Source organism: Barbus barbus (assembly GCF_936440315.1).
Source record: "Barbus barbus genome assembly, chromosome: 10".
In the NCBI taxonomy this organism is placed as follows: domain Eukaryota; kingdom Metazoa; phylum Chordata; class Actinopteri; order Cypriniformes; family Cyprinidae; genus Barbus; species Barbus barbus.
Genome location: NC_136738.1, coordinates 14106770 through 14121017, shown reverse-complemented (window position 1 = coordinate 14121017; position 14248 = coordinate 14106770). Strand labels below are relative to the sequence as shown.

Here is a 14248-nt window from a genome sequence, read left to right as displayed (position 1 = left end):
TAGACATCACCAGACGCTGGGTTTCATCCTTGGTGATGCTCTGCCAGACCTCTACTGCAACCGTCTTCAGTTCCTGCTTGTTCTTGGGGCATTTTCCCTTCAGTTTTGTCTTCAGCAAGTGAAATACATGCTCAATCGGATTCGGGTCAGGTGGTTGACTTGGCCATTGCATAACAGTCCACGTCTTTCCCTTCAAAAACTCTTTGGTTGCTTTTGCAGTATGCTTTGGGTCATTGTCCATCTGCACTGTGAAGCGCCGTCCAGTGAGTTCTGAAGCATTTGGCTGAATAGGAGCAGATAATATTGCCCGAAACACTTCAGAATTCATCCTGCTGCTTTTGTCAGCAGTCACATCATCAATAAATACAAGAGGACCAGTTCCACTGGCAGCCATACATGCCCACGCCATGACACTACCACCACCATACTTCACTGATGAGGTGGTATGCTTAGGATCATGAGCAGTTCCTTTCCTTCTCCATACTCTTCTCTTCCCATCACTCTGGTACAAGTTGATCTTGGTCTCATCTGTCCATAGGATGTTGTTCCAGAACTGTGAAGGCTTTTTTAGATGTCGCTTGGCAAACTCTAATCTGGCCTTCCTGTTTTTGAGGCTCACCAATGGTTTACATCTTGTGGTGAACCCTCTGTATTCACTCTGGTGAAGTCTTCTCTTGATTGTTGACTTTGACACACATACACCTACCTCCTGGAGAGTGTTCTTGATCTGGCCAACTGTTGTGAAGGGTGTTTTCTTCACCAGGGAAAGAATTCTTCGGTCATCCACCACAGTTGTTTTCCGTGGTCTTCCGGGTCTTTTGGTGTTGCTGAGCTCACCCGTGCGTTCCTTCTTTTTAAGAATGTTCCAAACAGTTGTTTTGGCCACGCCTAATGTTTTTGCTATCTCTCTGATGGGTTTGTTTTGTTTTTCAGCCTAATGATGGCTTGCTTCACTGATAGTGACAGCTCTTTGGATCTCATCTTGACAGTTGACAGCAACAGATTCCAAATGCAAATAGCACACTTGAAATGAACTCTGGACCTTTTATCTGCTCATTGTAATTGGGATAATGAGGGAATAACACACACCTGGCCATGGAACAGCTGAGAAGCCAATTGTCCCATTACTTTTGCTCCCTTAACAAGTGGGAAGCACATATGCAAACTGTTGTAATTCCTACACCGTTCAACTGATTTGGATGTAAATACCCTCAAATTAAAGCTGACAGTCTGCAGTTAAAGCCCATCTTGTTCGTTTCATTTGAAATCCATTGTGGTGGTGTATAGAGCCAAAAATGTTAGAATTGTGTCGATGTCCCAATATTTATGGACCTGACTGTATGTTTGGTGAATAAATAATGTATAATAGAGTTGTGTGTTCCGCGTTTATTGCCAAGTGTTCATGAGATGGATTGCCTGAGAGAAGAAACTGTTCCTGTGTCTGGTCGTTCTGGTTCTCAGACCTCTGTAACGTCGACCAGACGGTAACAGTTCAAAGAGGGAGTGTACTGGATGTGAGGGGTCCAGAGTGATTTTACCAGCCCTTTTGCTCACTCTGGATGAGTACAGTTCTTGGAGAGTGGGGAGGGTTGTACCAATGATTCGCTCAGCAGTCCGGACTACCCTCCGTAGTCTTCTGAGGTCAGATTTGGTAGCTGAGCTGAACCAGACAGTTATTGAAGTGCAGAGGATGGATTCAATGATGGCGGAGTAGAACTGTTTCAGCAGCTCCTGTGGCAGATTGAACTTCCTCAGCTGGCAAAGGAAGTACAACCTCTGCTGGGCCTTTTTGACAATAGAGTCAATGTGAATGTCCCACTTCAGGTCCTGAGAAATTGTAGTACCCAGGAATCTGAATGACTCCACTGCAGTCACAGTGCTGTTCATGATGGTGAGTGGGGGGAGAGCAGGGGGGTTCCTCCTGAAGTCCATGATCCAGGTTGTTAAGACTGCACCAGACAGCCAGCTCCTTGACCTCCTGTCTCTAAGCAGACTTGTCACCGTCCTGGATGAGGCCGATCAGTGTGGTGTCGTCTGCAAACTTAAGGAGCTTGACAGAGTGCATCACTGTCTGGTACGGGAACTGCAGTGCTGCTGACCGCAAGACCCTCCAGCGGACAGTGAACACAGCTGCAAAGATCATCGGTGCCCCTCTCCCCTCCATCCTGGACATTTTCCTTACACGATGCTCCAGCAAAACCAACAGCATCGTGAAGGACTCCACCCATCCCTCCCACAGTCTCTTCCAGCTCCTACCATCAGGAAGACGGTACCGGAGCATCAGAGCCTGCTCCGCCAGACTGCTCAACAGCTTTTTCCCCCAGGCTGTGAGAGCCCTGAACTCAAATCACCCCGCCCCCCTCTGAAACCCCATGCAAACCCCTACCTCCTGAAACATGGACCACCCCCCACCCCAAACCTTACCACACCAAAGAAAAACTGTATGGAACTTTTATTTTTATTTTTTGTGCAATTCGAAGTGTGCTACACAAAGGTGAGTGGGCCTGTACAAACCACCTGTAGTAACACACTCTCCTCTATGTGCACTATGGACACTTTACACTATGTGCACTATGGACACTTTACACACACTGCTGCGTGTGCACAATCCCACAAAAGACTCAGCAATATATGTATGTTTACATGCTCATGCACTACAAATCATCCTGCACTGTTTCCCAACCAGCTGCTGACTCAAATGTCTCTCTTTGCACATGTACAGTATTTGTGAAGCATTCGTATAGTTTGTATTTTTTATCTTCTATTTTTTTAGTTTGTATAGGGTAATATTTATGTGAAGCATTCGTATAGTTTGTATTTTTTATCCTTTATTCTTTTAGTTTGATAAATACTTATATATAGTATACTTATAGTTAAATCTGTCAGTAGGTTAGTTGTGTATAAGTTTATAGTGTTTTTACTTCATTGTTGCATGTCTGTATTTATGTAGCACCGTGGTCCTGCGAGACACGACATTTCGTTCCACTGTATGTCCCCACATGTAGCGGAATGACAATAAAGAGGGAGAAGAGCAGTGGGGAGAGTATGCAGCCCTGAGGAGCTCCAGTGCTGATGGTGTGGGTGCTGGATGTGAATTTACCAAGCTTTACTAACTGCTGCCTGTCTGTCAGGAAGCTGTTGATCCACTGACAGACGGAGATGGGGACGGAGAGCTGTGTCCGTTTATTTTGAAGGGTGTCCGTGATGATGGTGTTAAAAGCGGAGCTGAAATCCACAAACAGGATCCTCACATAAGTCCCTGTTCTGTATGCATGGTTGCTCAAATCTATTCTCATTTTTGTATATTTCACTAAATGAATAAAGAGGAAAATGCTCAAATAAATGTATATTTTCAATGCAGTGCTGAACTGTGTACCTTTTATTATTAAACTATTATAAAAGCAATACAATTAGGAATTATTTTAGAGGAAACAAATATTGTTTTATTGTATGATTGCAACCCTAATTTTCACTTTAAACAATGTCATATTTATGTTATTGTATTGGGCATGGGAAACAGCAGACTTGACTTATTATACTTGACTTATTATTATATTTTTGCCTGTGTTTGTCTAATGGTTACACCAGTTTTTTAAATGACACACTGTAAAAAATGACCATGATATTAATGGTAAAAAACTATGAAAATGCTACAGTAAAAACCTGATAAATGGTTAACGGTAAGTTCCTGTAAAATTTACAGGGGAAAACTGTAAACTGACGTTCCCAGAATTCCCTGCGTTGCATTTCAAATTTTGTTTGAATTTTATATTTGTTCTTTGAAATAACTGTTTCTACTTAGATTTTTTCTTATCAGTTATGTTTATTAGGGTTGTATGTTACATCTAATGTTGTTAAATTAATGTTTATTGCATATTTCAGTTTAATGAGTCTCACCATGATGGTGTTTAGTGCTTGTGTGAATGACACTGTGCACCTTCTATATATGTTATTATTTAAAAGCTGCTAGTGATGGGCTTTGATTCATCAAGTGACTTTCTCATCACCACCTGCAAGGTACAAAACAGATTTCAGTACTTTAATAGGTTAGTATATTTCCATTATATCGGTTAATGAAATCACGGTATTTGATTGTAAATTTAAGTTAAAACCTAAAATGTTGTTACCGTATTTTTTGCGGTAGAATTCTGACAACCACAGCTGCCAATTTTTTACCGTAAATTTTAAGGATTTTTTTTTACAGTGCATCTTCAGTGCTGCATATATGTAATTGACACTGGTATGCAAAGAAACAGGTCCATATGACCTTTTACATTATTCAACATAACTGTCCAATGAGGCATGTCAATGCAGTCATTGATCCTTCCCTTACTCAAAACTCTATAGCATTATTCAACTAATTTCCCTGCATGATGCGCTGAAACTTCCTATTTCCCTTAAATATTGGCAAGTGCATATTACATTTTTGGGAAATGGTGTTGTATAGTGAAGTGTAAACTGTGGTAATTTGTTTTTGGTTTCTTCTGTGTAGAGTAGCTAACAAAGAACAAGAAAATAAATCCAGTTACTGTGGTGAAATATCTTAAAAACAAACCTAACCTGACATTCTATTATGTCTTCAATAGCAACCATCACAAATAACGAAACAGTACTTGGAGATATTGAAAGAGAAGGAACCGGCATCTTATGCATTGTAATGGTAATCGACTGTCAAGAATCAGTGCAGGATTACTGGTAAAGAAGAGTCATAATCCAAACAACAATAGCTTTCATGAAGTCTCGCTGTGTCATTACAGAACAGCCTGTCATTTTTACAGGAACATTGCTGTTATATGCTGAAACATCATCGGCTTTGGGTTGTCAAACTCATTTACTGTCCTTCTTCTAATCATAGGGAACATAAAAGGAAAACAATAAAATATTGTTCTACCAGATCCACAATGCAAGGCACCATTAAACTGCCACATAAATCTGCCACTGGATTTCAGCCTGCTAATGTGCTTTGCCATGGTTATGTTACATGTACACTCCTCCATTTGTTGATTATGATGTAGGATGACTCAACCAACCACATGACATGGCTCAGTTTGTTATTGGCTCTGCCATGCATGAAGTTTCCACAGACTGTTGTGGACCTTCCATGATAGATTCGGTTGCTCATCTAGTCCTACCAAGGTTTAATAAGAGTGCACGGTTAGTCTACACTACCTAAACATCATCTGTCAGTTTTGATAAAACTGTTCAATGAAACATTAGCTGAGTGGTATTTATCATTAATACCCTAAACGTGGCTCATTTTAGAGGCATTGGGCCACATAATGGGACATTCATTTCCCGAAAGCGTCTACAATGGGCATGTGAGTGTCAGAACTAGAGCATTTAGCTAAGGAAGAAGGTTGCCTGCCTGATGAATCAAGTTTTCTTTTAGATCAGGTGGATGGCTGGGTGTGTGTGCATTGTTTACCTGGAGAAGAGATAGCAGCAGGATGCACTATGGGAAGAAGGCAGGCCGGCGGAGGCAGTGTTATGCTCTGGGCAATGTTCTCATGGGAAACCTTGGGTCCTGGCATTCACGTGGATGTTAATTTGACACGTACCACCTACCTAAAGATTGTTTCAGACCACGTAAACCCACGTCATGGCAATGGCCTCTTTCAGCAGAATAATGCACCTTGCCACACTGCAGAAGTTAAGTAATGGTTTGAGGAACATGACATGTTCAAGGTATTGCTTTGGCCTCCAAATTCCCCAGATCTCAATCCAATTGAGCATCTATCGAATGCGCTGGACCAACAAATCTTATTCTCGCAGGCTCCACCTTGCATAGGATCTGCTGCTAATGTCTTGGTGCCAGATACCATAGGACACATTCAGGGAGGGATGTGGAACCAATGCCTTGATACATCAGTGCTGCTTTGGCAGCACGAGGGGGACCTTCGTGGCAGGTGGTTTTTGTGTTGTGGCTGAGCAGTGTGAGTGTGTATATAAAACCAGCAAAAAATAAACATCTCTTTTACAGGATGCTGTATTTTAAAAATAATTTGTAAAGTCCAAATATGCTTTACAGAACCTTTTTTGGAAAACAATGATTGCACCTGTGGAACAGTTCTTAAGACACTTAAGATTTACAGGTGGCAGGCAATCAAGGTCAGTTACAGTAATGAGATCTTTCTACCGACACCAGAAGAAAGAAGGCCTGGCTCCCTGATCAGTTGCGTGAACATACCATAGCTCTGCTGAAGGAAGGGCATGAGGACTGCAGATGTCTGTAATGTAAGATGCCTACAACAACTGATCTTCCTTGCTGTGTCAAACATGTGTCCCCCCATGTTCGAGAAACTGCAATTGCCTAGGATGAAATCTGGTGCAGTCCATAAGGATGATATGCGCTGTAGTATTTAAAACAGCTGGTGGCTACAGAAGATATCGACTGCTATTTTTAATATACCCACCCATCCCATTTATCCATTTAAAAAATAAATAAATGGCAACTTGGGGGAAACATCTTAATTGAACGTTTGTTAAATTATTTAAATGCATTGAGTACCATTTATATTACACAGAATACTGAAATGGGTTTTGAACACGGAAAGAAAAAATTAAGTGTAAAGTTACTGCATTTTTCCTTAAAGCTCCTTTTGCAGTTCTATTTAAGAAACTGACCTGTTCATTTAACTTGTATGAAACTTAAATAATATGAGTTTAATAAACCAATAATACAGGATAAGTTCCGTTAACAAGCTTGTGTAGTACAAAATCAGAATCTGTTAAAGACAATAAAATGTAATTTGTATAATTACATTTTCAATCAGTCTGAATGCAGCAAGAACCATCCAATCCAGGCAAGTCATTTAACATTTTTTTAAGAATCACACAAAATTGTCAAGCAAATCTTTACAAAACATTGCAATCCATTACATCAATTTTTTGCTTCAAAAACCTCCCCATTCTTAAGAATATTCATGAAGAAAATTCAAACAGATGGTACAAAAGTAAAACATTTCTGTCCATAAGATAAAAAAAGGAATTTATGTCACGAGGGAGTAGGTTGTTCTGGAGAATAATTACATGTATTTTTTCCCTCTTCAAATAGAAAACAGACAAACACTGAAAATGAGAGTGAAGAGGAGTTTTAGAAACATAACATGCAAGTTCATAACTCCATATGTCCATGGGATCAGGTGTTTAAGGTACTGGTTTATGAGTGTACTTCATCTCTGAGGATGTGAGTGCTAATAAAGAGGGACAAAGAACCAGTCGGTGTTTATGGCTCCTGGGGTTTGACGCTGGGTTTTGTGTCCACTTTGTGCTCTCTGCTCTGGGCAGAACCATTGGGAACATCAGTCTTGGACCTCTTGGATTCAGGAGGTTTGCATGCTGGGTCACTGGGAGGAGATGGTCTCTCTGAAATAAATATTTATAAATGACCAGGAAGACAACGTGCACAAATATATAATTACTTCACATGCTTCTTACACAAAAATCATCCCAAGTAATGATAGCAAAATATGTGCAAATAAGATTAAATAAGATCTTCGAGGCAACTCAAAATGAGATGGAAAAACTAATACTTTTCTAAAATGAAAAACAAAAAACACATTTGTATGCATATTTAAGCAAATACTTGGAAAAAAAAAAAAAAAAAATACTATAAAAAAATCTTTACATACAAAGCAAAACCTAAAAGAAAGAAACAAATGGGTCTACTAACCGTGCTTGGCTTTCTCAGTGGAAGATGGGGTGACAAAAAGAGTGGGGGATTTGGATACAATTGGAGTCAGTGAAATTCGTCTGAAAGAAAAGGAACATTTGATCTGTAGTGCACATTTTTTTACTGCTCAGATCATGGATTAGGCTGTAACACTAAATCTACATAAATTCAGGAATACATGTATGGAGTGCCATTACAGTTAAACCAAGAGAAACTATTAAAGTTGCATAATTCCTGACAATTTTGTTGTCACAAACACTACCGTTCAAAAGTTCGTCTGAAAAAGTTATGCTCACCAAGGCTGCATTTGTTCGTAAAAAAAAAGAAAATGCAGTAAACAATATTGTGAAATATTATTAAAATTTAAAACTACTCTTTTCTATTTTAATGTATTTGAAAATAATTTATTCCTGTGGTATTAGAGCTGACTTCAGAAATCATTCAGATATGAAGATTTGGTGCTGAAGAAACATTTAGACTTATCAAAGGTAAACAGTTTTACTGCTTGATATTTTTGTGGAAACTGTGGTATATTGTTTCAGGATTCTTTGAATAGAAAATTCAAAATAGAATAAAATCTTTTGAAACATGCGTCCTTACTGAATAGAAGTATTAATTTGTACACAAAAAAAAAAAACAAACAAAAAAAACTTACTGACCCAAAATGAATATTTGGTTAAAAAAACAAAAAAACATGTAACATCAGATCATACCGCAGATGTGCCACCCTACCTAGGAGTTGGTCCTTTTGGAGTTGTGGTATTTTTGGAGTTGAGGGGTCCAAGAGGACTGCTGGGGGCTGTAAGAGGTGTCAGGGGTCCTCTGCTGGATCCAGGGGTAGAGGGAGCAGATTTGGGTGTGTTGGGGTCTGTACTGGGGGCAGTTGCTGGTGATTTGGGGGTGCTGGGTTTGCCCCAGCCCTCCAAGGTATTGAGTGTGATCCTTCTGGGCTGAGGTTTAGTTTGCAGCGCTTGAGGTGTGTGTTTCTCTTCTGGAAAAGATACGCTAGGGGTCTTGGAGGACGCAGGGCCGGCAGATCCCTCTTTCTCCTTTTCCTGTGCAGGTGTGTTGGCCTGGCGAGGGACCGGGGAAGCAGTCCTGCCGTTGGCTGAGGGTCTCTTGCCTTTCTTCTCATTAGTAGAGGATAGGGTCACCATCTCCAGTGGAGGTCGCTCCTTCAGTGGAGTGCCCAGTTCCCCTTCCTCAAACGACACGAAGGAACAGTAGCCATCAGTGGATGAGACAGCCAAGACAGAGCCATCACAAGACCTGTAGAACAACGTCCATAACAGCAAATGTGTTAGTCAATAATTGTTATTCCTAAAATTATTCTAAACTCTTGATGTCTGCATTTTCTATAACCTGAACAATAAGACTGGTTGGTCAATTGCCAAGCCAGTTGCACCGGCTACATAGAAATTATTGTGAATTTCCCAATAAAGCAGCAAATGGCCATGATTTAAGAAACACAAAAAAAGGAGATGGGCTGAAGGGGAATTCACTTAATCATTCCACCAAAATATAGTTCTGATATGCAGCAGAGTCTGGTGGGGGTCAAAGCCTAAAAAAAAAATATATATATATATATATATATATATAATTAAACCGCACCAATATCACCACAAGTTTCAAGAAAGAAATCCTCCTCTGTTCGGTTTTCAATTCAGTTCAACTTCAACAATCAAGTATGAAAACCAATTCTAGTACACCCCAAAAACCAAATCAAGAGTTCGTAAAAAAGGGTCCCCTTTATGGTTCTGCCAAGGCCATTTCAGCCCCCTGACATGAACTGCAAGAAAACTTGAGAGGAGAGTGTAACAACATGGACTTGGGAAACTGAAGGGTCTGGAGAGATTCTGTACGGAGAAGTGGTCCCTGATCTCTTGTCAGGTGTTCTCCAAAATCATCAGGTATTATAGAAGACTCAGAGTTGTTATATTATCAAAAGGAGGTTGCAGAAAGTATTGAATAAAACGGTGCCATTAATTGCGGCCAATGTGCATTACTAAGAAAATCAAAATGAGATTTTAAAATAATATATAAAATTTAAATATGTAAAAATATATAACATTTCATAAAATTACTATTTTATTATTGGAAGGTTTATGAACAAAGAATTTCTATAGACTCTATATTCACATTTTTATGTTACCAAATACACTTGGTCATTTCAGGCTACCATAAACGGCATGCAACATTGGGACGCATTTTGCGGACAGAAGAATCTTCCTTCTATCACCATGTAGAACAAACCACAACTTAAGTCATGTAAAAACAATACACCAACAAGTCTGAGAAACCTACCAGCTGAGATCACTCAGCGTGTGATAGTGGATATTGGACACGTATCCAAACGGCAGCATCTGTTGTGTATCATAAAAGAAGATTGAGTCTTCTGATGCAACTGCAAACACCAGCCGATATGGCAAATTAAACGTGTTTGACACTGGCTTCAGTGAACCATCTGTGGAACATAAAAGAACAGTACTGTCTTTCCACTGCACACGTGACATAAGTAGAACAATAGTTTGGGAAGGGTATTGTGTGTACCTTCAGCTCTTTTTGTCCTCAGCTCATAGTACACTGGGCTGCAGCGCACAGCCAGTGTGGCTTTAGATGGACAGGGCAGATGAGCAATGGGCCTGATACACAAACATATCAAACACTAAGCATGGTTACACAAATCAAGATTGCGTCGGCAGTTGGGCCAAGTGTTGAAAACTAGATCCATTTATCAAAAAAAAATACAGGAGTCCCAACATTTATGGTTTATTTATACCACCGGTCTGTAAGATTTTATGAATGATGTTTTTGAAACAATCTTGTAATGTTCAGCAAGAATGCAGTTATTTGAGTAAAAAGCATTAAAACAGTAATACTGTGAGATATTATTACAATTTAAAATAACTATTTTCTATTTGGATATTTACAAACAAAAAAACACTTACCGACCCCATGCATTAATCATTTGAATGGCAGTGGCAGTATAAAGATTACGCTTTCGAGGGAAATAAATAAAAGCCATCAAACAAAACAAACCTCTTAAAGCTTTTTCTGGAGAATACGTATGTTGTGTTTGTAACATTCTCTCCAGCCTCGACACACCCAGCTAAAAATAAAATGGGTAAATAAAAAATATATTCTTTATTAACTACACAAGGAATGTACAAGTAAATTGACACCAGGCCAAAAAAAATACACTGTGAATGTGTTGAATAACTTTCTTAAAAAGTCTGTATGTTATAATAAATACTCTCACATGCATTACATATGCATACACACATGTAAAAAAAAAAGAAGTAAAGTGTACCTGGTGCAAGGAGGAATGACCCATCTGGTGTGAATGTGAGACGTCTGAAGAACGATCTCATGCTGTCATCGTGAAACATTCTGTAGTTCTTCACCTGCACAAAGGGGAGTAATTTAAACCACAACAATTAAAAATGTAGAATCTACTTACTCAAAAGTAAAAGCAACAACACACTGTTATTGATGTAGATAATCTCTTAATAAATAGCTTTAAAAAAAAAAAAAAAAAAAGGCCGGCTGACACTCACCTCTCCATCTGCAGCGGCGGCTGAAGTCATCTTACTCACACAGTAAGCTTTTTTCCTGTTGTGAACACTGTACACACGCATCACCCTAAGAAACAGATTTTACATGCTGTCAGTATACAAAACAATGTAAAAAAAAAAGTTTTACTCTAAAATCCTCATAAGACTCTTGTCTATGATAATCTATAATGGCTTTAAATTAAGCAATTAAAATCTACACACTAACCTGTCGCAGCTTAATGTGCTGATGTACTGTCCACGTGGGTCCCATGTTACTCCTTGCACATAACTCTTATGATCATTAAAAATGCACATCTTTTGACCTGCAAACCAAACAGGCACTGAATTCAGTAAACACAAAACACCCAATAAGTTTCTGCTCAATTACGACAGTGAATGTTGAAAAAAAAAAAAAACATTCACTTTCATAATTTATCTTGACACATATCACTTCTATAAAAACAAAAATACGTATGCAAGTCCTTAGTCCTGCTTCAGGTTTCATACCCTTGTTGACATCCCACATGATGGCAGTGTTATCCACAGAGCCTGAAACCATGAAATTCCCATCGCTGGTCCATGAGATATCATATACATCCTCAATATGTCCCCTAACAAACACAGGCAACAACATGAACATTTAAGATTCTATAAAAATAAATGACTTAAATTAGTGGCAGATCTTTCCTTTAATATTCTGACATACATTAAAAAATAAATACTAAAAAAATAATAAAGATCAGGAACTTGGTTTATGCATTGGATGGAGGCAGCTCATCGGAGTGTGAGCTTGCAGAAAATGGCAGGATTTAAGCGGACTAAATAATAGAAAAAGTCCAGCATACATTAACAGAGAGAAGTCTGTCATTTCACCAGAAAACTGACTGACTAAAAATTACAAATCTTGAAAAAACAAACAAACAGACAGACAGACAATAAAGACATTTGGATGTATGCAACGTGCACAAGATTAATAACATTAATTTAGAAATCACATCATATGAATTTTCATTTCATGCCATTTTTAATGTAAAAGACAGTCAATGGGGTCATTTTAAGAAATAAAAAATAAATAAAATAAGACCTCAGCGTTTTGACGACACTCCAGCTCTCTTTATTGAGCTGATCATCTTCATCTTCCTGAAAGATCGGGGTTTGTTCAGGCTCCTTATTGTCATTCAGTTTCCAAAGCAAGACTGCAGCATCTTGAGAAAGAGACATTTAATTAAATCATTTAAAAGCACTATAAGCAATTTCAACAGACTTACCTGGGTAAAGATCTGACTTTAAACTCACCATCCCCTCCAGAAGCCAAGACCTCAGCGGTGGGTGAGAACCGCACTACGTTCACTGCTTTAGTGTGTCGTGCCAAGTTAGACAAAAACTCAACAACCGCTTTACCATTAGGCCCTTTATCCACACGCCACATCTAAAAGAGAACAGCTCTCATTTTATAATCTGTAATATATCATAAGTGTTAACTTAAAGAAACACCTATGATGTAGGCTATTAAGTGAAGGCAGAGGATCTCTTACCCGTACTGTGGTGTCCACCCCAGCTGTAGCGAGCCTCTGTATCTTTCCCTCACCGCTCTGCTGGAAATCTAGACTGTACACCGGCTCCTTATTATGCCAGGCAATCTCACAGGTTACCACCTTCATCCTGACACCTGATGGACAAGGATAGAAAGAAATACAGATATTGTGATCATGCATTAAGAGAAAGGCAGGAATATGAGGGAAATGAGGAAATCACAAACTGGCACTGGCAAAAGAAAAAAAAAATCACTTAACTTCACAAAAGTAAAACACTTTTGTCACGTCACTGAAACAGTGGCTCTGAAAGCATTGCTAGGATTCTATAGTAAACCACACTAACACTGAAGACATTTTAGGCTCAAAAGTACGTTACATAACTCATGAACATAAAAACACACTATTCAAAACTAACGTACTAATAAACGTTCTCGTAAACAATAACATTAATGTGGAACAAAGAACTATTACCTTGGATTATAAATGAATATTAGAGCGTAATACGCGCCTAACGTTAACGTTACTCTCCTAACACAACAGTACTTGGAGAACATTTAATATAACAGCACGTAATGTTAATCAATAACAGATGAAGTCACAATTGGTTTAATTAAAAACGTACCAGTTACCTCGATAAGTAAAGTTGCAAAAGTTGTAACAATTGTTCAACACAGTTGCTCTGCGTATCTCTCCCGCTTTCACCCAAACAGACGCCTTTCCCGCGCAGCTTTCCGAGAATGAGCACTTCCGGTTTCGAGGGTTGCCAGATCCCGCACCAAAAATCCGACGTTGGACCCTCCCTGCCTCCCAATGTGCATACTATGTACCCTATCTGCCCTAAATAGTGTTGAAAAAATTACTAATACCACATAGAATTTCTTCTTCTTCTTCTTCTGGTATTAATGGCGGTTGGCAGACCAACTACAATGGATAAGAGTGTGGAGCGCATAACGTTTAGGAAGAAGAGAGAGAGAGAAAAATACAAAATAAAACTACAATCTCTTAAATTCTATTAATCAATCTTGTCTCTTTTAAGAAAATAATTAATTCATTTAATATTCTTGATTGCTTTGGGCCATTTCCTAACATAACCTGAGGTGACAAATTATTTATTCCCAAGGATCTTAACACTTGAATTAGTATAAATCTTTCTCTTTCATATGCATCACACACTATAAGAACGTGTTGTATTGATTCAGCCTGACCACATTTATCACACTTCCCATTTTCATGTTTCCCCATTCTATATGGGCACTGATTTAACAAACAATGTCCAATACGCATCCTTGACATTAAAACGTCATCTTTTCTTTTGCCATGCTTTCTTTTTCTAGACCTACTTTCTCTTGAATGTGATATAAGTGTCTACCTTTTGTTCCACTATCCCACTCCTTCTGCCATTTATTTCTTATTTCATTTGCGATTAACCCTTTTACTTCTGTTTTACTCATTGACACTTTAATGTCAAATTGTGCCTGTTTCAAAGT

The 14248-nt window shown here is 38.9% G+C and overlaps 1 protein-coding gene across 2 annotated transcripts; it reads right to left on the bottom strand.

Moving 5' to 3' along the window:
• Positions 1-6456: 6456 nt before the first annotated feature.
• LOC306875936 (chromatin assembly factor 1 subunit B-like) lies at positions 6457-13665 on the bottom strand. 2 transcript variants are annotated; one of them, XM_079426761.1, is made up of 14 exons: positions 13391-13665; positions 12762-12895; positions 12523-12655; positions 12311-12431; positions 11734-11837; positions 11453-11549; positions 11230-11314; positions 10983-11076; positions 10712-10781; positions 10223-10314; positions 9977-10136; positions 8405-8941; positions 7673-7752; positions 6457-7365 (listed from the first exon to the last, which is right to left on the bottom strand). In XM_079426761.1, exons 2-14 carry the CDS (start codon positions 12885-12887, stop codon positions 7226-7228), a joined length of 1839 nt encoding a protein of 612 aa, XP_079282887.1. In that variant the 5' UTR covers positions 12888-12895; positions 13391-13665; the 3' UTR covers positions 6457-7225. The 2 variants fall into 2 exon arrangements, with proteins under 2 accessions (XP_079282887.1, XP_079282888.1); XM_079426762.1 differs by having other exon boundaries at positions 6640-7365; positions 13384-13486.
• Between the last annotated feature and the right edge of the window lie 583 nt (positions 13666-14248).

Bases quoted from the DNA above. Each gene is read 5' to 3' on its own strand.
- LOC306875936 (XM_079426761.1), bottom strand. From the start codon at position 12,887: ATGAAGGTGGTAACCTGTGAGATTGCCTGGCATAATAAGGAGCCGGTG. The intron at 12,656-12,761 runs GTAAGAGATCCT...GTTCTCTTTTAG, and splicing joins GGGTGGACACCACAGTACGG to ATGTGGCGTGTGGATAAAGG. The intron at 10,315-10,711 runs GTTTGTTTTGTT...TTTGTGTATCAG, and splicing joins TCCAGAAAAAGCTTTAAGAG to GCCCATTGCTCATCTGCCCT.